This window comes from Coenobita brevimanus, unplaced genomic scaffold (assembly GCF_032717465.1).
Source record: "Coenobita brevimanus isolate Jiangsu-jjx unplaced genomic scaffold, ASM3271746v2 jjx.HiC_scaffold_2774, whole genome shotgun sequence".
Lineage (NCBI taxonomy): Eukaryota > Metazoa > Arthropoda > Malacostraca > Decapoda > Coenobitidae > Coenobita > Coenobita brevimanus.
The window spans coordinates 178,871-206,684 of NW_027643735.1; the positions used below are offsets into that span (position 1 = coordinate 178,871).

Below are 27,814 nucleotides of genomic sequence, written 5' to 3' on the forward strand. Positions count from 1 at the left end.
GAGAGGATGGACGGTGAAAGACTGACGAAGAGTGTATGTGAGTGAGGTGGAGGGGGGAAGAGAGAGGGGGAGGCCGAGGATGAGATGGAGGGATGGGGTGGAGAGGTATAAGAAAGAGGGGGGTGTGAGTTGGGAGCAGGGCAGTGAAATGGTGGGGGACAGGGCGACTTGGAGGCGATTTGTTTGTGGCCACCCCAAACGGGATTGAGGCGTCTGGCAATAGATAGATAGACGGAACTTTCAGATTCCTCCTCCTACACACTGTCCCAAATTCATTCACCAAACCTTGCAACTCTCATTCATCTTCACTCAACAATACTGTATCATCAGCAAACAGCAACACCGGAAGCTTCCAAATGCTTAACATAATGTCTGAATTAATGGCATATCTGTCACACTGATCAGAATTAAGACGTACTGTAACGATATCTTATACATGTACTTTATGGGTTATAACCAGGACAACACAACTCTCATCTAGTTCCTATGTTGATATATAAACCCAAATATCTAAGTATGTATGGACGAACTAATGGCATACTCATCATATCTATCAGAATTAACTTATTATAAATCAATTACTTACTAGGTACTGTGCTATATAATGGAGTAGTTTTCTCAATATTCATTGTACTCACCAAAGATCCTGAGATGGGTGAAAACGAGGAGGACGGTACACACTGTCCCTGCAAGGAAAATGGAATGATTACTATAACTGCACATTATATGGCTACATAAAACTAATATTATAAATGTGGATTTCTCTCAGAATAAGGCATAAAAAATTGTCATTCCAATTTGCGAATATCTCTGCACGTACATGTTATCTCATGCATGGTGTACACTAACATTTTTTTTTATATATGCTTGCCTGGTGCACGTGTGAATGTGTGAATATTTTATGTATACATGTGTGTGTGTGTGTGTGTGAGCGCATGTGTTTGCTTCATGTTCCATGTGTTTTCTGTATCTGGTGCTCCGTTATTCGTCTGTTTTATATATTTTGTTTCTACTTTGTGTTACTGCAGCTTTATATGCTTGTATGTTTCGTGTTTCGTGTGACTAAAGGTGAACTGCTTAAGAACAGTTCCTTTTATAGATACGATTGGTTCTTCCGGAATACAGCAAATGTTTTCAGTTTATTTCGCTCTGTGGACGAGTGTATAACAGCGTCGTGGAAAATACTGGAATTAGAAAAACTGTAGTAGATACAGCCTTGTGTACCAGATATCCTGCCCAAGTTTCATTAGCAGATACGTTGTCCAAGTTGAATAAAATCGTCTGAAGTAAGAATAAGCTTGAAGAGACGTTGCTGTACTGAAAGTCATTGGATATGCCTTGTTTTATGTCTTTTCGTATGTGGCTGCCAGATAACAGACTCAGGTTCAGTCTTTTATGGCAAAAGTTAATAGATATACTCAGTGCCTCCTACTTCCCTCTCGTGCAGGGGTGTTTATTATCTATTACACTCCTGCTATTGGTAATTTGTCAAGAGCATGTTTTAAGCTTCCTACCTCCCTCGTGCAAGGCTTTTTACTGCTGATTACACACACCATGACGGGAGTCGCACACGTCCTGTCTGATTAAACAATGACAACTCTCTCAAATCATTCATGGTCTTCTCATAGCCTTCATCAGCCTCTGAACCACGTAGTCTCGTCTGCTTATACTTGAACTCCTCATAGTCCTCATCAGCCTAAGAACTACCTATGACTAGCATCCAGCATGGTAAATGTTTCCCTGGTGTACAGGAAACCATTTGGCTTGTCACTCAGTGTAGAGTCACCCACAGGCAGAAGGAAGGGGAAAGAATGAAGGAAAGAAAGACAGAAGAGGGGGTGTAAAGTCACCTGTAAGCAGAAGGATGAGGAAAGAATTAAGGAAAGAAAGAGAGAAGAGGATGGAAGGAAAGAAGGATGGAGGAGAGGAAAGGGCAGACCCTCGAGAGCAGCTCTACATCGAGTGAGTGGATGGTGAGCGCTCCCACCTACCACAAATAATAATAATAGTAATAATAATAAGTACTTTAATAACCCTGTCTCCTGCCATTTCACTGATCCCCCCCCTCTCATATACCTCTCCATTCCTACCTTATCCTCAGTCTCCCCTTCCTTCTCCCTAAACTCCCTATGCCAAATGAGGAGGATGGTGGACCGTAGGAGAAAGGGAACTTCTGGTTTCCTGTCTAGGCAGCTGGCTGGTATTAATGTGGCAGCTGGTTGGTATTAATTTGGCTTTCTTCTCCCCCCCTGCTCCCTCTCTGTAGGTGGTTTCCATGGCTCAGTCAACTCACACACCTGAAAATATACTACACATTAGTTCTTTCCTTTCAAACCTTGATTAACAAAAGTAGCTTGTTGGCAGCAAGAACATTATCATCTGGAGACAACATGAGTTAAATAACTTGGCAATACCAAGTGCAAGATATTTTTAATAATAATTCATCCATCCATCCATCATCCAATCCTACATTGCCCCATGTGGAGCATAGGAGCCCAGGGCTAGGCAATTGGTCCCGACAATTAAGATGAGAGTGACCAGCCTCACTCATCCCTGAGTGGCATTACATAAGCAATCAACCCCAACCACCCCTTGGATATAAACCTTCACCGGCTCAATCCAATTGGAACATCACAATTACCCACTAAATCACCAGGTGCCAAAATTTGGTTATATGGTTACAACCCAGCATAGTAAATGGTTTCCTGGTGCACAGGAAACCATTTGACTTGTCACTCAGTGTAGTCACCCACAGGCTGAAGGAAGGGGAAAGAATGAAGGAAAGAAAGACAGAAGAGGGAATGCAAAAGTCACCCGTAGGCAGAAGGACAAGGAAAGAATGAAGGAAAGAAAGACAGAAGAGAATAGAAGGAAAGAAGGATGGAGGAGAGGAAAGGGCAGACACCCGAGAACAGCGCTACATCGAGTGAGTGGATGGTGAGCGCCCCCACCTACCACAAATAATAATAATAGTAATAATAATAACTACTTTAAGAATAACGAGAACTACTCTAAGTCTCAATGGCATGCCTAATGGGCCACATCCCCACACATCATTCAAGCCCCTGAAATCCTGATACCACAACACAGGCATAACTATCCACACACATGCATTTCATAAAAACCATCCAATAATCCATCCAACTTTTCAAGTTAAATAAGTGCTGTCAACCCTCATCATGTACTCCCCATACAAATGTCATCCAATCATCATCTATCTGCTCAGTAAAAAATCAAACACACACCAAAATGAGATACTGGTCTCTGGTTTGAATAAATCTACACTACCTGTCTACCTATAACAAGACGCCTTAATCCTGTAAGGGGTGGCCACAAACAAATTGCCTCCAAGTCACCCTGTCTCCTGCCATTTCACTGATCCCCCCCTCTCATATACTTCTCCATTCCTACCTTATCCTCAGTCTCCCCTTTCTTCTCCCTCAACTCTCTATGCCAAATGAGGAGGATGGTGGACCGTAGGGAGAAAGGGAACTTCTAGTTTCCTGTCCAGGCAGCTGGCTGGTATTAACGTGGCAGCTGGTTGGTATTAATTTGGCTTTCTTCTCCCCCCCTGCTCCCTCTCTGTAGGCGGTTTCCATGGCTCAGTCAACTCACGCACCTGAAAATATACTATACATTAGTTCTTTCCTTTCAAACCTTGATTAACAAAAGTAGCTTGTTGGCAGCAAGAACATTATCATCTGGAGACAACATGAGTTAAATAACTTGGCAATACCAAATGCAAGATGTTTTTAATAATAATTCATCCATCTACCCATCATCCAATCCTACATTGCCCCATGTGGAGCATAGGTGCCCAGGGCTAGGCAACTGGTCCCGACATTTAAGATGAGAGTGACCAGCCTCACTCATTCCTGAGTGGCATTACATAAGCAATCAACCCCAACCACCCCTTGGATATAAACCTTCACCCGCTCAATCCAATTGGAACATCACAATTACCCACTAACCCACCAGGCGCCAAAATCTGGTTATATGGTTACAACCCAGCATAGTAAATGGTTTCCTGATATACACATAATTTCCATCAGTAACCTTCAGAATTACACCAAGGTGTAATGTACAAAATAATTTGCTATGGAAAAGGTGTTAGGAAATCTCAAGTCACATATAATATGGCCCAAAAGCTTATGACATCTAACCTTCAATCCGATGACCTAACAGTAATGAGGGGGATATGAAGACTAAAGCTCACCCTTTCAACTAGGAAAGTCTGCTTCCTAAATGAATAAAATTGCTTGTTGGTATCCACACTATAATGAACCCCTTCAATACGATGTCTACTAGATTTAATTATTGCAACTACCACGAGATTTTATTCAACTTATGACATCTCAAAACTCTTCACCTTAAGTGGAACTGCCGAGACAGACAAAGAAAGAGACAGACGGAAGCAGAGACTAACAGAGAGACAGAGGCACAGGCTGAGGAAGATTTAGAGAAAGAGAGATTGGATCAGTTACAAGGACAGGGAAAACTGAGGAGAGGAAATCAGGTAAGGAGAAGGGTAGAAAGACCGAGAGAGAGACTGAGACAGAAAGAAGGAGGCAGAGACAGAGAACATGATGCAGAGGTGAGTGCATGCAACTGAATGGAGGTAAACGTGAGAGGATGCGGGGTTTGGAAGTGGAGGAAATGGAACGATTCTTTCAGTCCAAAAATGGAAGAGGCTGAAAGAGTGGGCACATATTCATTCACGCAAACACTGGGATACAAGCACTGATCAGCGCATGCACGCACACTAATACACGCAGGCACTAATAGGCACTGATACACTATCTATCTCTCCATCTATATACCTAGGCTGCTTCACCCAAAGAAAGGGAGGTAGCCGAGACAGGACGACTTACACTCCCCATTTACTCATCCATTCAAAGACGTTCATTCGCATCTTAGCCCCAAAGGGGAGAACGGACAGATCCTCACCGCACCACACTGCACAAGGGTCAACTGCGCAATGCAATCAGTGACATCCGCAGCAGGGCCCGACAGCAGAGCTGCTTTACCCCTGCCACATCATAACAGACTCATCCCCTTACCTGCACCTGACCTGAAATAGCTGATCAGACCAAATGGGGGAGAATATCCCCTCAGGGCTGCGTCATCACTTATTCATTCACAATTTCTCTCCACCCATTTCTGTCACACACAGCCACTCTTCCTTGCTCAACAGACGTCCCTTTTGCATCTAGCGCTCTCTTCACACTGTCCATCCATCCTATTTGTGGTCTTCCTGTCAGCCTTACACCTCTCACATCAGATCTAGTTATCTTTTTCACCAATCGCTCATTATCCATTCTCTCCATATGCCCAAACCATCGCAACACCCTCTGCTCAACTCTACCAGCCATCTCCCGAACAACTCCAGTTCTCCTTCGCACTTCATCATTCCGCACTCGATCCATACGCGTCACTCCACACATACTCCTCAGACACCTCATCTCCATTACATTCAAACTTTTCCTCTCTGCTACACCCATATTCCATGTTTCAGCCCCATACAATGCAGTCGGTACCACAACACCCTCATACAGCCTTTCTCTTTTACATCCATTCTAAGCGAACGACATCTAAACACTTTTTTCATTCCTCCCAGCACCTTTCCTACTTCATTTATTCTAAACTTCACTTCTGCATCTATTCTTCCATCCATAGAAACATGTGACCCTAGATATTTAAAACACTCTACCTCCTCAAGCAAAACTCGCCATTCAAAACTATATTCATCCCCCTACCATCTACCAACCTCGTACACTTCATCACTTTACTCTTATTCCCATTTACTTTCAATTTCCTCCTTTCACACACCCTTCCAAACTCCTCTACCAACTGTCTCAATCTCTCCTCTGAATCAGCCACCAGTGCAGTATCATCTGCAAAGAGCAGCTGCTTCAGATTCCACTCTCCACCATCAACATTCACCAGACTAAGACCTCCACCTAAAACTCTTGCATTCACCTCCCTTACAACACCATCCATGTAAATATTAAACAACCAAGGCGACGTCACACATCCCTGTCGCAGCCCCACTCTCACAGGAAACCAATCACTCACAGCATTTCCCACTCTTATACACGCTCTACTATTTACATAAAAACTTTTCACCCCTTTTAGTAACCTACCATCAAGTCCATACAATCTTAAAACAGTCCACAAAGCCTCCCTATCAATTCTATCATACACTTTCTCTAAATCCATAAATGCCCAAAACACATCCTTACCTTTCGCTAAATACTTTTCACACACTTGTCTCACAGCAAACACCTCAACAACGCATCCCCTCCCTCTCCTAAAGCCACACTGCTCATCACCAATCACTCCCTCTGTACCCTCTCTAACTCTCATAATTAACACTCTACCATACACCTTACCTACAACACTCAACAGACTTATACCCCTAAAGCTAGTACATTCATACTTATCACCCTTGCCTTTATACAACGGTTGACCATTTGAAGGAAAGGTATTAATTCATAATTGACTTAGTAATGATTCAACTGTAACAACTTTAGAGTAAGGGTTATACGTAAATGAGGACTATAGATTTTTCTTTGTAATTTAACCCCATGTTTTTGTCCTTTTGCCATTTATTTCACATAGCTTAGTGGCAGAATGAAACAATGCTATACATCCTTAACATGGCAAGCATAATATTCTAGTGCTAATCTGTTGTTGTAACTAAGCATTCAAAATGGAGAAATGGTAATTTTTGACCAAGTTAAAGTGAAATATTTTGGCTCCCCGTAATCACATGGGATACAGTATGAACTCATCCAGAAACTGCAAGATACCTACAAATATATGGCTCACTCCAAAATAGCCTCTGCTATTGTAATTTGACTATGTGATTGCCTAAGACATTTTGTAGTGCCTCAGAGCATCATCAGATGTTAAAATCTACTTGTTTGATGTGTATTTTGAGGTGCTTAACCCCTACAATTTGATGGCATGTATTAAATATGTTTATGCTGTCTTTGGATGATTTTATCCACCATAGGATAATATTTTCAAACTGCCTTCATTAACCCCATCACTACCACAAAACATTCTGAAAAGTTGTCTAAATCATCTGTTGATTGCAAGCAAACCATAAAAGATGTCACCATTATGAAAAAGATAACAGCACTACCAAACCCACAAATAATGAACCTACCAATATGGAGGACCAGCTGTATGACAGAGAAGCACAGACTCTTTTGTGATGAACACTGATTACTGAAGAACTGACCTGACATAAGGCCGTGTCATGACAACAACAGTTTTGACCCAGAAAGTGGGATGAACCAGGTACAGCCCCTGCAGGTTTTTGCGCAGGCGACGGTCAATCATCTGGTAACACCTCTGGCAACAACAATAACAAGAATGATAATAATAATAATAAAAATAATTATATAATAATAATAATAATAATAATGAAAATGATGATAATAATAATAATAATAATACTGATAATAATAATAGTAATAATAATAATATTTTAATAATAATCATCATTGAACTCTGTGACGAGATGCTTAAGTGGTCACAAACAAATCGCCTCCATTTCATCCTGTTCTCTACCATCAAGCTTCCCTCTCTCCAACTCACATCCTCACACATGTAACTCTCCACTTCGTCCCACCATCTCATCCCAGTTTCCCTTTTCTCCTCTCCCTCTCCAACTCACACACACTCACCTAGTCAGTCTCTCATTCTCCTTTTTTTCTTAACATGGCCACACCATTTCCAGATACTTATAATGCTTTCCAGCACATCCAAATCAACATGACAATGCTACTTAAAGTCAACAGTAGTCTCTCTCTCTCTCTCTTATGCCACATATTTCTCTCAAATATATCACTTCCACTCCTCTCACACTTGACTTGTTTCCTCAGACTATTAAAAGGCATTGATATACTGTATTGTAGAGGTTAATAATTTATCTGTGTCTATCTAGGTATCTGCAACTAAATGCCTTGGTCCCAGAATGGGCTGCTACTGTTTAATCATCCACATGTCACTGTATCCTCCCCCATCAGCCTGCCCTCTCTCCAGTTCACACCACTGTTATTCAAAGAAACTTGGTTTGTTGTACAGTCTGTAACTTCTTCACCTATAAACAGTTAGCTATAACTGATAAGTGTCATGTGCACTGTCAGTAAAATATTGCTCACCCTTGTGGAATGGATGTGGAGAGGTTGCACTAAAACAACTAGTCAAAGTTCAGAACAATGATGTTGGAATTATTAATAACCCTGCTATTATAAATAAACTGCCTCTCCTACATGTAAGAAGGAATGTTGCATCCCATGCATTATTTTACAGGAACTTTTATGGCAAATGCTCAGATGAAGTTGCATCCATTGTGCCACCTCTCCATGCCTTCCGTCATGCTACACAGGCATCTGGTAGCGCGCATGACTGGAACGTCACACTGCCATGTTGTAGAACTTCTGCCTATCAGAATTCATCCATTTCCTGAACTGCATGTCTCTGGAACTCGCTTCCCTGGAGTTGTTTCCCCCCAGACTTCAACCTACAGCCGTTCAAGTCCAACTGTTACAGATATTTTATGAATGGGGGGACACCAGTAGTCTGGCGTATGGATTGGTTTTTTGGTTATTTACTTGTTTTTCCTTCCTCTGTTCTTTAGTTAAATCTATCTATCTATCTATCTATAGCCTGACGCCCTAATCCCGCAAAGGGTGGCCGTAGACAAAATGCCTCCAAGTTGCTCTGTCACCCACCATTTGACTACCCTCCTCCCAACTCACCCCTCCCCTCCCTCATATATCTCTTAACTCCATCCCTCCACCTCATCCTCGGTCTACACCTCCCTCTCCCTCCCTCCACCTCACCTACATACATCCTCTTAGTCAGTCTTTCATTCTCCATTCTCTCCACATGTCCAAACCACCTCAGTGTATTTCTCCTAATCTTCTCAACCACATCCACATCCACCCCACAACGTTCCTTCACTTCTTCATTCGTCAACCTGTCCCACCATATCACTCCACATGCTCCTCTCAAGTAACTCATTTCCACTGCTCCCACTCTTGACTTCTTCCCCTCTTGCAAGGTCCACGCCTCGCTTCCATACATCAGGGTAGGGATCACAATACTATCATGCAGTGACTTCTTAACTTCCATACTCACCTCCCTATTTCTCATCACTGCTTTCAGTGAACCAACAACCTTCCTTCCCTGCTGTACCCTTTCACGCACTTCATCCCCCAAAGTTCCATCCTTACTCATCACACTACCCAAGTACTTGAATATATATATATATATATATATATATATATATATATGATATATATACCTCTCCAGTCCTTCCTTCCATCTCATCCTCAGCCTCCCCCATCCCCTTCCACCTCACCTACACTCTGCTAGTCAGTGTCTCTTCTCCATTCCCTCCAAATGGCCAGACCTTCTCAAGGTATTTCTCATAATACTTTCCATCACATGATACATTGCATAATAATTACCTTAAGCCATGCAAAGGAAGGCATGTTGCTTCGTGTTGTGGCCCCGTGTAGATAGATTAGTATGTAGTCCTCTGCAATTAACTGGTCTAGTGTTGTCAGCACATACCTGTACAAGTAATATATAAGTTTCATATACCTTTGTGCCATTAATGTATTAGGTGGTCCATCTATTGTGCTCTCCAGTCTTGTCTGTTGCAGGAAGGACTGTCTACTAATGTGAGGAACAAAGTCATTTTGGCTGCCTCATGAAATTATTAATTAACTGTACAGTCAGTGAACATAATAGAATAAACAGTAAAAGGCATGAAAAAGGCTATGGGAAGTAGAAAATGATGCAGGGTATGCACTATACTATTTTTACTATAACATGGCTCAGATTTTTGTCCTTTAGTGACTTATTTCATGTTGCTAGTGGGAGAAAAAGACAATACTACACCTGAACATCCTTTTCATAGCATATCTTTATAGGTGACATCATATTCTAGTGTTAATTTATTGTTACAACTCATCATTAATGATGTTGACATGGTAGTTTTAGGCCAAGTTAGAGTTAAAAGGATATAGTATTGCTGACTGAGCTGTCCCAGCAACACATGAACTTTGGTTGCATAATACATGGATCACCCTTGATAAGTTTCACTTATATATTTTATTAAGACTTTATACAAGTTTCATATACTGTACTTGTATTTCCATTGTGTAAGTTAGCAGTACCAGTCATATAAAAGTAGCTGATACTTTATTTATATTTCCATATAAATCACTGTTCCAGCATTAGGCCTACATTATTTTAAAATACAGTAATTTCATTCAAGCTGGAAGAAAACTTACATGAAGAGGTTGTCCATGACATAATCATAGTCTTTGCGTGACCTGTCAGGGAGGAAGCAGGCAGAAAAGACGATGATGGCCTCATTAGCCCCTGGATAGTAACCCCCGTGGCTCAACACTTTCTTGTACGGCTCAATCACCTGCAACATTATCATCACCAGCATCATCATCATCATCATCATCATCCCAACCTCTTTTCCCATACAAGGGTGGGGTGAGGTAGGGTTAAGAGAGCAATAAAAAACACTAATAAACTAGAGGGAGAACTATCTAATTTCTGCCTAGTTAACTAGGCTGCACTCTCATTCACTCACCATTCATGCTCCTGGGATTCTGACTCCACCTTGCAGTCACAGTCCTTACAGAGAGAGTGATGGCCTTGGGAGAGGGGGGGGAGAACCAACACATCATCCATTTTGGGATGAGATACCCTAGAAAATATGAGTATGAAACGTATTGAAGACGAGGAAAATTTATATAATTAATGCTGAACGTAAGAAAGCTAAAGATAGCGACATACAGTTAACAAATTAGAAAACTGCCAAATTTCGCAACATCAAAAGCAGTGTTTTGGTGATGAGACTTACGGCAGTGTCTGAGGGGCAGGACTCCCATCGGATGGCATGGATTTCTAATTTTGACCATCCTGTAAGTTTTTTAAAATTTGCCTCCATTTGCTGTGACAGATAATGATGCATTCTAGAAGATGTGGCAGCACATACAAGAGAGTTTGCTGTATATGCACAATATATTGTATATATATATATATATATATATATATATATATATATATATATACAGAGAGAGAGAGAGAGAGAGAGAGAGAGAGAGAGAGAGAGAGGAAGTGAGGAGTGTGTGCTGCAGCACAAGCTATTGATTTGTGATATGGTGTTTAAAGAACAAGTGATGAAAAAGAGGACTTATGTACCTAGGAGGAAAATATGGAAGCTGGAAAATCAAGTAGTAAGGGATGTCTTCTATAGCGAGATGAGGAGAGTGGTGGCTGAACAAGGAGTCGTAGACCGAGGCGTTAATGAACAGTACAGAGCCCTTAAGAACAATCTCTTGAGAGTTACTGATGTAATGTGTGGTTGGACAAGAGGACCACCAAGACATAAAGTAGCTTGGTGGTGGGATGAGGGTGTAGAAGCTGCAATTAAGATGAAAAGACTTTTCTGGGAATGGAAGAAGGATGGTAGCAAGGAGGAATACTTGGCTGCCAAGCGTAGGGCTAGAAGAGAGGTATACAGGGTGAAGTCTGAGTCACAGAGACTTTTTCTTGATAACCTAAACCAAGGGTCTATCATTAATTTTAGTATTTGCCCCAAGTAACTGTACTCCTTGACTACTTCAAGAATTTCTTCTGGTATACTGATGATGCTCTTTGGTGTGTGAAGATTACACATTACAGTAGTTTTAGTCCAGTTCATCTTTAGCCCTACTTTGAGCCTTTCTCTGTTCGGGTCATTTAACGTTTCTTGCAATAAATGTACCATCATGCAATCCCATTTTGCCCATATAAAAAGGAGTCCTGAGGCCCAGGCATAGGCTACCCATTCCTAATATTTATAGGCAATGGTGACCAGCCCCACTTTCCCGTGAGTGGCATTGTGCAAGCAAAGAGCCCCCAACTTCCTCCTCAGATGAAACCCATAGAGGCTCCATCTGGTCACAGTGCCTTAACCCACTAAACCACCAAAAACCATTTGGTTATACAGATATACTGACTGAAAGTATCCAAGCAGATGTTGCTCATAAAGGTGTACAGTACGTACTATGGGTGGATGGGGTTTACTGCTCACACAATACCATTCTGGGACAATAGATTGGTCATTCTCACTTCAAAAATCAGGAATTAAGTAGACCAACCCAGGGTCCCTATGTTCCTGGTGGGGCAATAAAAGATTGGATGATGGATAAATGATGATGTACTGACCTTCATGTCAATCCTCCGTTCAATTCCAGATATGACAACTGATCGCCATGACCGTTCCTCACTGGTTTCCTGCACTGCTGTGTACTCAGGTAGTGGCTCTATCCTTGGCTGAGGACCCAGACCTGAATCAAGATAGAAGGGTCTTGTTATCTATTCTTTTTTCTTCTTTTTTTTTGAGAAGGGATGTCTTCATGTTGTGTCACTGATATAACCAGGCAACTCCACTGCCTGATAATGCTAATGCCCCTGAACTCTCATCCTATCCCCTGAAAAGAGGTTGATGGACTGCAGGGGAAGGACAATGTACACCTGCAGTCCACTGGGTTCATGTTTCAGATGAGCATGATGGCACAACAACAGCAGTTTTTTTTGTTTTTTTTCATCAAATAAAGCCACTGTAAGTTACAGAAAGATTGAGTGTTAAAGTTCTTTTGTCACCTGTAAAGCTCACTTGCCAATTTCCCTGTTTCGGTAGTAGATGGATGGCTATCATCAACTCGGGAGATACTACCATGAGAGTGGTATGTGATTACAAGCTCTGTAACAAGGCACATAATCATCACTCTCAGGCATGAAACTTTGACAAATTGTTAGAGTCCAGGATGAGACATTTATATTGTTACAAAGCTTACCGAACATCTCTGATATCTTTTTTCAGCAGTTATCAGCAACTGTAGGAAAGTAATTAGCTAGTTTTGGCTAGCTAATTTAGTTGCCAGTTCATATAAAACATAAGTAATACCATGATCAACCCTGTATAGTATGACGATTCCACGAGAGGAAACATGGCATCATTTTGCTTGTGCATGTACCTTATATATCCTACTGGCTGCATGGAAAAAACTGTGATATTATGGAACTTATCACTGTAGTGCATTTATTTTAGGTGAATAACCAAGGGGACGCATTCCTGCCTAATAACTATAGATTCATGAAATTCATGCAAGGTCACATGCTATAAAACTGCTTCAAAGAAACTTGGATTTTCATACAAAATCCATAATGTCTACCCTAATGAGCAGTTAGCTGTAATTTGCAAGTCATGTGCAGTCTCAGCATAAATAATGCTTTCCCATGTGGAGTGGATGTGGAGATGTTCCACTAAAACAACTGGACAAAATTCAGAGCAAAGCTATAAGAATAATTAATAATCCTGCAATTATAAATTAACTACCTCTCTTACAAGTAAGACAAAGTATTGCCTCCCTTGAATTATTTTACAGATACTTTTATGGCAAATTCTCAGACAAAGTTGCATCCATTGTGCCACCTCTCCATACATTCCCCTGTGCTACATGGGCATCTGGTAGCACCATGACTTGACTGTCACACTGCCATATTGTAGAACTTCTGCATATCAGAATTCCTTTATTCTCCAAACTACTTCTCTCTGGAACTTGATTCCCCAGATTTTTCCCCAAAACTTCAGCCTTCAGCAGTTTAAGTCAAACTGTTGCAGAGTTTTTATGAATGGAGGATACCTGTAATTTGGTGTATGATATTTTGTTTTGTTTGGTTTTTCCTTCCTCTGTTTGTCTTTTGTTTAGAAAAAAAAAAAAAGGACAAGAACCCAGTAAATTGCAGGTTGAAGTTGCCCTTGCATTCAATCATCCTCCTTTCAGGGGATAGGAAGACTGGGAGGGCTTGTATAACTGGGCAGTAGTATCACCCCATTACACTGGTGTCACCTTGTGAAGTCATCCCTATCCAGAACCATGCAACCTTTTGATACAGCCAGACCAATTGTCAGTCAGCAATACTCACACTCCATGATGGATTTCACCATGGGTGTCTGGAGAGGGGGGCAAGGGGGGGCAGTTGCCCCACCTTAGAATTCCAAAGTGTGTCTGGAACTTTTCCGGACGTCACGTATATTTTCGTTCCTTTGAGTTATAGCACATCAGCATATGAAGACTTTTCGCCTGCAATTTAAGTACATCTTGATACTATATTTTATAGTGAATTATATGTTCGGTCGGCACATATATGTATAATTTCTTTTATTTTGCCCCCCCTTACAAAAAATCCTGCAGATGCCCCTGGATTTCACAGTTCATCCAGTGTATCTGTGTCAACACGGGTGAGCACATTGGTGAACTCGCCACATGAAAGCATCTGTGTATCATCTTCATCACTGTCACATAGGTTCTTTTCATGTAACCTTTTGTTGTAACCAAACAGCTCTTAGCAATACTTACATTCCATAATGGATTCCTGCCGTACATCTAGTGTGTCTGCATCATCAATGAACTTGTCTTGTGAAAGCACCTGTGCGTGATTGTCATTATTTCATATAACCCTTTGATATATTCAGACCAGGTGATGACATAATTATGGAGGTATGCAAAATGTAGGAGGACTGCTTGATGTAACAGAATGGGTTAAGGTAAGCCTGTGCCCATGGTCAGACACGATGAAATGGCTGTTAATCCTTTGCCCAGAGTTAACACATAAAGAAAAAGAGAAAAAAACTCACGCTCCATGATGGATTCCTCTAGTTCATCCGGTGTGTCTATGTCATCTGGCGTAAGCATATCAGTGAACTCATCATGTGAGAGCATCTGTGCGTCATCGTCGTCGTCGTCATCATCGTCATTGGTGTGTTGGCTGAGGGAGGAGAGGGAGTGTTGGTCGTCCTCCACCGCCACTGTCAGAAGCTCCTCTGTCACTGTCAAACGTTTCTTCCGGGTCACCTCCAAGCTTGACGGACGCTCTGTAGAAGAGATGCTCAAAAATAAGAAACTGGGAGTGAGATTCTTGAACATAACTGTATTTATGATCAAGGCCCTGTTGTAACTGTGATATGTATTCCCAGGAAGGACAAAGAAAGGACAGTACAGTGTCTTCCCATGTCTCTTGTTCTTCCCAGAAAAAGAAATCTTGGTTATGAGAGATATTATCGTAGGTTAATATATATATTTTTTGAGGGAAGAACAAGAAAAGGGCAGTACAGAATCTCTCATATCTCTGGTTCTTCCTGTAAAATACATATAAGTTATAACAGGGAATCGATTGCAAATGTGTTTGAGAATCCCACCTTGGGATTGGATTCATAAATACACATAGCCCTGTATTCTCTTTGGTTAAGTAGGCCCCCCCTAGATTTTATCTGTGTGTCTGATATAATGTACCATTGTATCTCTGTTTCTAATATACTGTTGATATATACAGTTAACTTTTGTGGTAGATGGGGGGGACAATCATCCTGTCACTCAGTGTAGGGATGCCCTATGGTCTCTACACTGAGTGACAAGCCTAAAGGTTTCCTGTACCCTGGAAACCATTTACTACACTGGGTGGTAACCATATAACTGGGGTTTTTGGCAAGGTTAAGTATACCCCAGATTCCCCTATCAAAAATCACTTATCATGGCAAATGTTTTGGAGAGCCTCAGAGGACCCAATACCAGCCAAGGACCCCAACCAAATGGACAGGTTTCATGGCCATGTGGAATGTGAGAGGTGTGAATCAGGACAGCAAGAGGGCGGAAGTGGTGAATGTGTTCAAGAGTGCGAGATATGCCATGATGACACTGTGTGAAACAAAGATGAAAGGGTGTGCAGTGGAGGAGTGGGAGGGTGTAAAGTGTGTGAGGTCGGGCATGAATGGGCGAGGAAGATGCAAGGAAGGAGTTGCTTTGTTGATGAATGAGGTGTGGCAGAATGGAATGAGAGATTACAAATGTGTCACCTTGAGATGTATGTATGTCATGTTCAAGTTTGAGAAGGTGAAAGTGGCTGCCACTGTGATTCTAGCATATGCACAGTGTGATGACAGGAGTGAGAGAGAGAAAGACAGGTTTTGGAATGAGCTGGATGAAGCAGTGGGAGAAATGCCTAGGAGCTAGAAAGTGATTGTAATGGGCAATATGAATGGAAGAGTAGGCACTGGTCCTGAGGATGACATAATGGGTTGTAATGGAGTACCAGGAGAAATTGATAACGGGAAGCAACTGAAGGATATATGTCAGGAAAGGAGGTCCTGCATTTGTAACTCGTATTTCAAACACAGAGATGCACATAAATATACATGGTATAGAGGGAATGGGGATCAAGTTGAATGAAGCCTGATTGATTATGTGCTTGTGGAGGTCGATGCTGGGAATGGTTGCTGATACGAAGGCAGTAAGAGGACGATGTGGTCTGTCAGATCATATGATTGTGGTATGCAAGATCAAGCTGAAAGGAGTGAGGTGGACCAGGAGAGAGAGGAGCAGTCAGGGAGAAAGTCTGAAAGTCGAGAATCTGAGGATCACAGAAATGGATGAATACAGGACCAAAGTAGGGGAGGAGTTAGAATCAGTATATTGGAATGAAATGGATCTGGACAGCCTGTAGAATGCATATAGGGATTGCTTAGTTAGGAATGCTGAAGTGGTGTGTGGTGTGGCAAGAGTAACAACAAAGAAGAAAGGTACGGCATGGTGACGTGAAGAGATTAAGAGAGCAGTGAAGGAAAAGAGAACGAAGTGGCTGGAGTGGTTAAAGGACAGGGGTTCAATTGAAATAAGAACTGAATATATTGAGTGCAAGAAGCACGTAAAGAGACTAGTGAAGAGGAAAAGGAGATAAATGATGATCAAGGAAGAAAAATGAATGCAAATTCCTCTGAAAATAGAAAGTTATACTGGAAAGAGGTGCATAAATGTAGAAGTGACAGTGGAAAGAAATGTGAAAGAGTGAAGGCCGTAAGTGGTAGATTTTTAACCCATGGGGATGAAGTAGGGACAAGATGGAGAGAATATTTTGAAAGGTTGGTGAATAAATATAGAGAGAGCAGAGCCACTGTAAACATGATTGAGGATGCGCAGAGGAATGCAGTGATAGGAAACGTGACACTTGCACAGGTGAAGAATGCTGTGAAGTGGCTGAAACATGGGAAAGTAGCTGAGGTGTATGCAGAGATAATTAAGTGTAGTGGAGAGAGCAGAATGAAGTGCTTTTTGGAGATATGTAAGAAGGCATGGATGAGTGAAACTGTGCCAGCAGATTGGAAAAAGGCTGTGATTGTACCCCGGTAGTTGAGCAAAGTGGGTACAAGGATTATTGTGGCATAAGTTTATTAAGTGTGGTAGGGAAGGTATTTGGAAGAATTATTATAGAGAAAGTAAGAAAGATATCAGAAGTCCTAGTGAGTGGTGAACAGGGTGGCTTTAGGAGTGCCAGAGAATGTGTGGATCAAATATTTGCAGTGAGACAAATAGTGGAGAAGGCTTGTGAGAAGGACTTTAAGGTGTTTATGGCATTCAAGGATCTGGAAAAAGCATACAGCAAAGTAGATAGAGAAGGATTGTGGAAGATTTTGCACATGTACGATGTAGTTGGGAAACTGCTAGGTGCCATCAAGAGTTTTTATGATAGCAATGAAGCATGTGTAAGGGTAAATGGGCATCTAAGTGAATGGTTCATGATCGGTGTGGGTGTGTGACAAGGTTGTGTGATGTCCCCATGGTTGTTCAGTATATATATGGATGGGGTGATGAGAGAAGTAAAAACATGAGTAATGGAGAGAGGGATGGCATTGGTATTGAATGATGATGGATGGAATATCTCAAATTTGTTGTATGCTGATGATGGAGTACTACTTGCAAATACTGGACAAGAACTTAGTAGACTAGTGCAGAGTTTTGCAGATGTCTGTAACTGTCGTGCCTTGAAAGTAAATGTAGAAAAGAGTAAAGTGATGGTTATTGAGAAAGAAGGTGACTCCCAGTGTGATGTTACAGTGAATGGAGAAAGACTGCAATTGGTGAGAGAGTTCAAGTACCTGGGTACAGTGATAGAAAAGAGAGGAAAATGTGCAAAAAAAGTGGAAAGTCAAGTGACACAAGGAAGTAAAGAAGCTGGTGCTATTAAGACCTTGATAACAAACAGAGGCTTGAGTGTTGCAGCTGTGCGAGGCTAACATGAAGAAGTGTTCGTGCCAACTTTAACATATGGATGTGAGAGTATGGTGTGGCATGAAAATGAAAAGTCAAGAGTGAGAGCAGTAGAGATGGGACTGCTGAGGATTGTATGTGGAGTACAGAGAGTGGATAGGATACAAAATAATGATTCGTGAACAATGTGGAGTGAGGAAGTCTGTGGACACCAGAGTCAGAGAGAGTGCACTGAGATGGTATGGTCATATGGAGAGAATGGATAACAATAGAGTGGTGCAAAAGGTATATCTGAGCAAATTTGAAGAAGGGAGGAGGCGAGGTAGGCCAAGGAGAAGGTGGAGGGGTATGGTGGATGAGTGTGTGAGGAAGAAAGGTATGGAAGTCAGTGAGGCTAGGTAACTGACAGGAGATCAAGCTGGCTTGATGAATGTTGTGAGAAGAAGCTCATGATCAGGGATTTGGCACCCCTTTTTAACGTGACAGCATCCAGAGTGATTATATTGGATACGTTTATGTGAAACTACAGAGTGTGGTGAATGTTTTTAACGTATCAGATAGATCCAGGATTCTGGAGGCTTGAATGATGAGTGAATGGAAGCATGGACCATTGTACTGGGCAAATTTGGGCTGTCTAGACATTGCTGCTCCTCACCCTGCCCTAGGGTGGGAAAAGAGGTCCGGATGATACTGACTTTCAGTTATCTGCCATCACAATATACGGCTGAAGGCAGTATCTGGCGCTGCTGGCTCAGCTCTGTTAAAGCAATATCATTCATGGGAAAGTTTTTAGGATAGAGGGTCGACAGGGATAGTAACACAGTATCCTGCTCGACGCTGAATGTCGAGCCGATGGAGGGTATTATGCAATATCTGGTGTTTCACTTTATTTGGCATAGGGCTTGGCTGAATTATGTGGGATAACTGAAAGTTTACTGTACACATTTACAGTCACACTCTTCAGCCAGTCATCTGGAACAACACACTGATATATAATTGAGTTTTTCAAATCAGCAACTAAACCCACTCATATATATCTCCTGAGGCCTTCAGCTTTTCAGCAGTAAATCCAGAAACACCCACCACCTTCCCCAACTGCATATTGCCTATCGCTCTGCTCCCAGTATCAGCATCAATCAAAGTTCAAGGGCCAAACTTTGGATCTGTTGACTCTAAACTTTCCCTGTTCCAGTCAGACTCCTCATTCAGCAAACAGTTATAATGCTCTCTCCAGGGATCTTTAATATCTTCACTGTCTACCATTACCATTTTTTCATCATTCTTCATATACTGCTTACCTATGATATCCCTGTTTTCCTTTTTTGTCTGATTTTCTACCTTAAATACCACGTTCTTCCTTTTCAGATGAATAATGTTGGCAGTGATGATGATGATGATGATGATGATGATGATGATGATGGTCCTTTATGTATTATAAGTTGATGATGATGATGGTGGTGGTGGATCCTTGATGCTTCCTAAGTTTATAGTGATGATGATGACAATGAGAGTGATGATGTTGATGAAGATTCTTTACATATCCTAAGTTGATGATGAGAATAATGATGATCCTTTACCTTTCCTAAGGGTGACCTGGCCGGTTGGGGGTGAGACAACAGCGGTGTAGAGAGAATAATCGTCCTCTGTAGGGGTGACAGGTGGCTGTGAGGTTTCTTCCCTCTCTGCAAGTCGCACTCCCCCACACTCCTCACTGCCAGGCTCCACCAGGTATCGGAGGGTTGTCGGGGAGCTTGGGAAGTCCACTGGGGGTTGACAGGAAGGGAAATTGACAGATAGACTGATGCTTTAGTTTACTGGATGAATAAGTAGATTAGACAGATTGGTAGTTAGAATTATAGACTGTTTTTTACAATTGACTTATATGATCACATGCTTTTATGTCTGTAACATTTAGCACATTTTTTTCATTGGTGTTTTTCACTGCTACATTGCCCATTTTTCTCATTATACCTGTATGTTCATTTCCTCACTTATATGATTGCTAGAACACTAAATTCATTAAAAAATCATTTGTTATACAATCCATCCACCCATCCATCATCCAATCCTACATTGCCCCTTGAGGAGTGTAGGAGCCCGGGGCTAGGCAGTTGGTCCTGACATTTAAGATGAGAGTGACCAGCCTCACTCATCCCTGAATGGCACTACATGAGCAATCAACCCCAACCATCCCCTGGATATAAACCTTCACCGCTCAACCCCTATCACTCCTTGGATATAAACCTTCACCGGCTCAATCTGATTGGAGTGCAATAATTACCCACAAAACCACCAGGAGCCAAAATTTGGTTATATGGTTACCACCCAGTGTAGTAAATGATTTCCTGGTGTACAGGAAACCATCTGGCTTGTCACTCAGTGTAGAGTCACCCACAGGCAGAAGGAAGAGGAAAGAATGAAGGAAAGAAAGACAGAAGAAGGAGTGTAAAGTTACCCATAGGCAGAAAGACAAGGAAAGAATGAAGGAATGGAAGACAGAAGAGGATGGAAGGAAAGAAGGATGGAGGAGAGGAAAGGGCAGACACCCAACAGCAGCACTACACTGAGTGAGTGGATGGTGAGCATTCCCACCCACTTTCAAAGATGCATCCCATTCATATAATGATGGCATGCTGTTGATAAATAAGTAGACATTTTGTTGACCACAATAACATTCCTCTGTAGGCATAAATTTATAAAACTGCATTTTTCTTTTCTCCATCCAGTTGACACTACATCAAACTCAGTCTGTAACTTGCTTAACATCATACATGTACCATGTCCACTAACAATTACAGAATATATAGAAGAGTATGTATAATGCATGAATATTATAACCTCTTTCATGTTGTCTCTATATCAGAAAGGGTGTACTCAGGGTGTGTGTGAAGCTGAAGGGTGTATTATTATTATTTGTATTATTATTATTATTATTATTATTATAATTATTATTATTATTATTCTGTGGTAGGTGGGGGCACTCACCATCCACTCATTCAGTGTAATGCTGCTCGTGGGTGCCAGCCCTTTCCTCTCCTCCTTCCTTCTTTCCATCCTTCCTCTTCTGTCTTTCTTTCCTTCTTTCTTTCCTCTTCCTTCGGTCTGTGGGTGACTCTACTGTACATTGAGTGACAAGCCAAATGATTTCCTGTACACCAGGAAGCCAAATGCTGCACTTGGTGGTAACTATATAACCAGATTATGGCGCCTGTGTTTAGTTGGTCATTAAGGCACTCCAATCGGATTGAGCCGATGGAAATTTATATCCAAGGGATGGTTGGAGTTTATTGCTCATGTAATGCCACTCAGGGATGAGTGCGACCAGTCACACTCATCATCAATGTCAGGACCAACCTGCCTTGCCCAGGGCTCCTACTCTCCTCGTGGGGCAACACAGGATTAGATGATGGATGGATGGATGGATTATTATTATTATTGTTATTATTACATGATTGGATGATGGATGGATGGATTATTATTATAATTATTATTATCATTATTATCATGATAGAGAAGTTAGAAGGAGAGTGGAAGATAAAAACGGTAGATTGATGGTGGAGAGGGGAGAAAAAGTGAGTAGACGGAGAGAACGCCTTAAGGAACTGTTAAACATAGAGAATGAAAGTAATGTGAGTATAAGTGGCTTGGGAGTGGCTGGGAGCAGGAGGTAGGTGAGAAGGGAGGAAGAGATCGGTAGGATGGAAGTAGTGGAAGCAATGAAGTAAGTGAAAATGGGGAAAGCTCTAGGAATTGATGAGGTGTGTGGTGAAATGTTAAAGCATGGGGAAGAGATAGTAGTGAAATGGATATGGAAGATGTGAAGATTGGCTTGGTAGGAAGATAGAATCCTAGAGGATTGTAAGTCATGTATAATTTTTCCCCTGTACAAAGGAAAAGGTGAAAAAGAAGTGTGTATCAATCATAGGGGTATTTGTGTAATAGGAACAGTATATGGTAGGATGCTTACTGACAGAGTTAGAGAAATAACAGAGGAATAAGTTGGAGAAGAAGAGGGAGATTTTAGGAAGGGAAGAGGTTGTGTAAATCAGGTACTCATCCTTAGGTCTTTAGTGGAAAAGTTTCTAGAGAAGGGAAAGAAGTTGTATGCAGCCTTCATGGATTTGGAGAAGGTATATGACAGAATGGATAAACATAGCATGTGGAAAATATTAAAAATATACAGTAAAAGTCCTGTAATCTGAATGACAGGGGACTGAGGGTCTTTTGAACACCTTTTTTTTTTTTTTTTTTTTTGACTATTGAGAGGGACCTCAGAAAACATTAGAAATATGTACATGATCATTAAATAAACACTTAATATAATATGGGTCATTGTTTTACTCGCTGGAAATGCATAAAGGTGTAGCTGAATAGTTGCAGGCAGTTATTCCAAGTCCAAGAGCAAGTCCAAGCCAGATAAATCCTTTGATAAAGCCCAGACAAAGCCCAGAGAAAAAATCCACTTGATAACTTAGTTTTCACTCAGTTAACTAAACAGTAACTTACTGTAATTCACTTAATTTTCACTTAATACACTTATATTTATTACTGCATTTAAAATTATCTGCCAGCTCAAAAAATTTGGAGTATTGGGATATTCAGATTATTGGTGGTTGGATTAAAGGACTTTTACTTAATAGAGTAAATGGGAAGCTGCTGAATGCTGTGAAGAATATGTATGAGGGTGCTAAGGCTGCAGTGCGTGTGGATGGTGAACTGAGTGAATTTTTCTATCTGAATGTTGGATTCAAACAGGGATGTGTCATGACTCCATCATTGTTCAATCTGTATATGGATAGGATTATAAAAGAGATGCAAGGTAGGGCAGTGAATACTGGTGCAGCCCTAATGAGAGAGAGCAGCATTTGGAAACTTCCTGTTCTGTTGTTTGCAGATAATACCGGTACTGTATTGTTAAGAAAAGACAAAGGGGAACTGCAAGGCTTGGTGAAAGAGTTTGGGAAAGCGTATAAGAAATGGAATCTAAAGGTGAACATAGGGAAAAGTAAAGTTATGGTCTTGGAGAGAAATGAAGTCACTGAATGGTCTGTGAGGTTGGATGATGTGGAAATGGAAAATGTGAGTCTGTTTAAGTACAGTACTTGGGTAGTGTGATGAGTAACGGTGGAAGTTTGGAGGATGAAGTGCTTCAAAGGGTACAACAGGGAAGAAAGGTTGCTGGTGCTTTGAAAACGGTGATAAAAAATAGAGAAGTGAGCATGGAAGTAAAAAAGCCGCTCCATGAGAGTATTGTGAAACCTGCTGTAACATATGGAAGCAAAGCTTGTGCCTTGTTGGAAGGACACAAGTCAAGTGTGACAGCAGTGGAAATGAGTTATTTGAGAGGAGCATGTGGAGTTACATGGAGAGACAGACAAATGAGGAAGTGAAGAAGCATTGTGGTGTGGTACACTGGCCATGTGGAAACAATGGAGAGTGAGAGACTAATGAGGAGAGTGTATGTGAGTGAGGTGGAGGAGGGGAGAGGGAGGAGGAGGCCAAGAATGAGATGGAGGGATGGAATAGAGAGGTATGTGAAAGGGGTGTATGAGCTGAGGGGAGGGCAGTGAAATGGCAAGGGACAGGGTGACGTGGAAGTGATTTGTTTGTGGCTACCCTTTACAGGATCAAGGCGACTGGGAGCTGATAGATAGGAAGATAGATAGTAGTAGTAGTAGTAGTATTAGGATTAGTATCAGTATTGTTATTACTATTATTACAGTACAGTAAATGTCCTCTAATACGAATCACATGGAACTGAGGGTCTTTTGATTGTTTTTTTTAGGACTATTAAGAGGGGCCTTTGAAAACATTTCAAATATGTACATGATCTTTAAATAAACACATAAATGATATGAATTATTGTTTTACTCACTGGAAATGCATAGAAGTGTAGATGAATAGATGAAGGCACGTATATCCAAGTCCATGGGCAAGTCCAAACCAGATAAATCCTTAGATATAGCCCAGAAGAATTGGAAAAACACCAGAAAAAATAGAAAATTTTTGCCTTGGCAAATTCTGAATATTGGGATTTTCGGATTATTGGTGGTCGGATTGGAGGACTTTTACTGTATTATTAATATTACTATTCTATCTATCCATCTATCTATCTATTGCCAGATGGCTCAATCCCATAAGGGGTGACCACAAACAAATGGCCTCCGTGTCGCCCAGTCCCCCGCCATTTCACTGCCCTCCTCCTAGCTCAAAACCTCCTCTCTCATATACCTCTCCACTCCATCCCTCCATCTCATCCTCAGCTGCCCCCTCCCTCTCCCCTTCACTCACATACACTCTCCTCATTAGTCTCTCACTCTCCATCCTCTCCACATGGCCAAACCACCCCAGTGTATTTCTCCTAACGCTCTCTATCACATCCACATCCACACCACAGTGCTCTTTTACTTTCTTATTTGTCAGACTGTCTCTCCATGTAACCTCACATGCTCCTCTCAAATAACTCATTTCCATTGCCATCACTCATGACTTGTGTCCTTCCAACAAGGTCCAAGCTTCACTTCCATATGTTAGAGTTGGCATCACAATACAGTACTATCATGCACGCACTTTTTAAAATATCATGCTCAGTTCCCTATTTCTTATCGCTGCTTTCAAAGAACCAGCAACCTCTCTTCCTTGCTGCACCTTTTCAAGCACTTCATCCTCCAGACTCGCACCCTTACTCATCACACTACCCAAGTACTCGTGCTTAAATGCACTCACATTTTCCATTTCCTCGTCATCCTACCTCACTGTACATTCATTGACTTCATTCCTCTTGAAGACCATAAATTTATTCTTTCCTACATTATTATTATGGAGAATGTGAGTACATTCAAGTACTTGGGTAGTGTGATGAGTAAGAATGGAACTTTGGGGGATGAAGTATGTGAAAGGGTACAGCAGGGAAGGAAGGTTGTTGGTTCACTGAAAGCAGTGATGAGAAATAGGAAGGTGAGTGTGTAAGTTAAGAAGTCACTGCATGATAGTATTGTGATCCCTACCCTGACGTATGGAAGTGAGGTGTGGACCTTGCAAGAGGGAAACAAGTCAAGAGTGAGAGCAGTGGAAATGAGTTACTTGAGAGGAGCATGTGGAGTGACATGGAGGGACAGATTGATGAATGAAGAGGAGGAACATTGTGGGGTAGATGTGGATGTGGTTGAGAAGATTAGGGGAAATACACTGAGGTGGTTTGGACATGTGGAGAGAATGGAGAGTGAAAGACTAAGAGGGTGTATGTAGGTGAGGTGGAGGGAGGAAGAGGGAGGGTTAGACCGAGGATGAGGTGGAGGGATGAAGTTGAGAGGTACCGGTATATGAGGGAGGGGGTGAGTTGGGGGAGGGTAGTCAAATGGTGGGTGACAGAGCGACTTGGAGGCGTTTTGTCTGCGGCCACCCTTTGCGGAATTAGGGCGTCGGGCTATAGATAGATAGATAGATAGATGATATGGGAGGAAATATTGTACTGAACAGCAGAATTATTATGACTCCTATGCCCACAAACGTCAGCTGTGTTTACAGCCACAGCCCTTGCATCTACTTCTTCCCCATCTGACCACTGTCACTCCATCCCTCACTCACCACTCAGCTGTTTTGCAGAAAATAAAATAAATATGTAGGAATTGCAGGCACAGTAATTTTGTCTGGCAAAACAAACATTTATTCCTGTCAACTAGATTTCTCTTCTTTGCCAGAGCAAATGCAATGACGAGTGAGTGCCCTGGGACACCACTTATCCCCCAGCCTCAAAGAGACCCATGATGATGGCTCAACAGGACCTGGTACTCAATAATTTTAGTTACACCTGTTTGGTTAGTGTGTTACATCTACTCAACCTCTGATCACTCTTTCAGTCATACTCATAGGTGATACGGTGATGGAAAGTAGTCAGCTAAGGCATTAAAGGAGGTCTAGGGACCAGTCTAAGGTTCTATCTATTTATCTATAGCCCGACGCCCAAATCCCGCAAAGGGTGGCCGCAGACAAAACGCCTCCAAGTCGCTCTGTCACCCACCATTTGACTACCCTCCCCCCAACTCACTCTCCCCTCCTTCATATACCTCTCAACTCCATCCCTCCACCTCATCCTTGGTCTACCCCTCCCTCTCCCTCCCTCCACCTCACCTACATACACCCTCTTAGTCAGTCTTTCATTCTCCATTCTCTCCACATGTCTAAGGTTGCTGTTGTTACTTTTACAGAGGGGGAAGGGTGTGGGTTCCACTTGGCCTCAAACATAGCCTTATTAAACCCATGTTTTAATTGTCCCGGTATCCCATAAATCATTATCCGATCCACTTTCCATTATTTAACCCCATCGGATAATGGTGGTGTGCTGTACTGGCATTATTCTTAGGCATCAGAGTATTGAATCACCCTGTAGAAACTTGAAGCCTGCTTTTAAATGCAGAACTTGGGGAGGCAGGAGGGAGGGTTGTACCTTACCTGTCACTGGTTCACAGATCGCTGTCTCTGTCTGTCTGTACCTCATAAATGTTCATTTAAAAAAAAGATCAGTATTACTGTCAGGAACTGTGCATTACTTGTCTCTGGCCGACAGATTTCTCTGTTAGGCACGGTGTACTGCGGGTGTGTGATGCTGAGGACAGGAATGAGAATTGCAGATGGATGCTGCAGATGATAAGATGTAAAGTTTTGCAAATGGCTGTACACAACCTGTCTGGGAATACATTACCTGTCTAACTGTACCTTACCTGTTTCTGGCTCATAGATCTCTGTGTCAGGTAGGGTGTACTCTGGATGTGTGAGGTTGAGAGGTGTGCCCCTGTGTGCGATGGGGGCCTCCGCTCCACTGAGGGCAAACATCTCCTCCTCCTCCTCCTCCATCGCAGCGCCCACCAGGCGCCCATTCTGCTTGAACACAGCATTAATGTCTGCAGTTCACTGAGATGGTTAACCATGTTGAAAATATGGAGAATGACAGACTGACCAGGAGAGGGAATGTCAGTGAGGCAGAGGGTAGGGGGAGTGGGAGACCATGCATGAGATGAAGGAATGGGGTGGAAAGGTATATGAGAGAGGGGATATGAGCTGGAGAAAGAGAGAGCAGCCTCTTGGCAGAGGACAGGGTGACATGGAGATGATTCATTTGTGATTATGTTTTCCATGATTAAGGTGTCTTGCTATAGGCAGATTGATGGTGAATTGTTTAGCAATGAAGATAGTATTAGCATTAGAATAGTTTAAAAGAAAGAAAAAACCTGTCTGACGCTATACTGCTTTACTGTACACAACAAGTTCAAGAGTTGTATAAGAAACTTTAATTTCTTACTCCTTATTTTAATTTTTTACTCTTTATTTTGAATGTTTACCAAGAGTAGACTGTAGCACCAGTTGAACAGGGCGGCACTTCTGAGGTGGAGGGCAAGCTTGTGCCAGGGAGAGCTGGAGCCCTCATTTCACCAGCCCTCAGGAATTGATCCTTACCATCCCCCTTTGCTGAACATTTTCAGTGCTTTCATTTGCACAGAGAGTAGGCCAGCATATTCTCTTAATACCTGTACCTTCAACTGTCTACACCACACTATATGCATGTAAAATATCACACCTCCTATTTCCATTCCCTTTACTAATGGCCGCTACATTAACATCAGCAAATGAGGTGATATCTCGGATTGCCACCACCGGCAAGGTAGGGCTGGCAGCACAGGGTC

The 27,814-nt window shown here is 41.9% G+C and overlaps 1 protein-coding gene across 1 annotated transcript; it reads right to left on the bottom strand.

Moving 5' to 3' along the window:
* Positions 1–634: 634 nt before the first annotated feature.
* Positions 635–26,987, bottom strand: LOC145390052 (protein prune homolog 2-like). The gene is made up of 8 exons (XM_080265128.1): positions 26,855–26,987; positions 19,712–19,897; positions 14,732–14,968; positions 12,256–12,377; positions 10,320–10,459; positions 9,489–9,594; positions 7,250–7,362; positions 635–686 (listed from the first exon to the last, which is right to left on the bottom strand). The coding sequence occupies exons 1-8, from the start codon at positions 26,985–26,987 to the stop codon at positions 635–637; spliced, it is 1,089 nt and encodes a 362-aa protein (XP_080121254.1).
* Between the last annotated feature and the right edge of the window lie 827 nt (positions 26,988–27,814).

Coding starts and splice junctions, on each gene's coding strand:
- LOC145390052 (XM_080265128.1), bottom strand. CDS start 26,987: ATGGAGGAGGAGGAGGAGGAGATGTTTGCCCTCAGTGGAGCGGAGGCC. Junction 19,898..26,854: donor GATCTATGAGCCAGAAACAG/GTAAGGTACAGT, acceptor GTCAACCCCCAG/TGGACTTCCCAAGCTCCCCG. Junction 14,969..19,711: donor CCAGGTCACCCTTAGGAAAG/GTAAAGGATCAT, acceptor TCTCTTCTACAG/AGCGTCCGTCAAGCTTGGAG.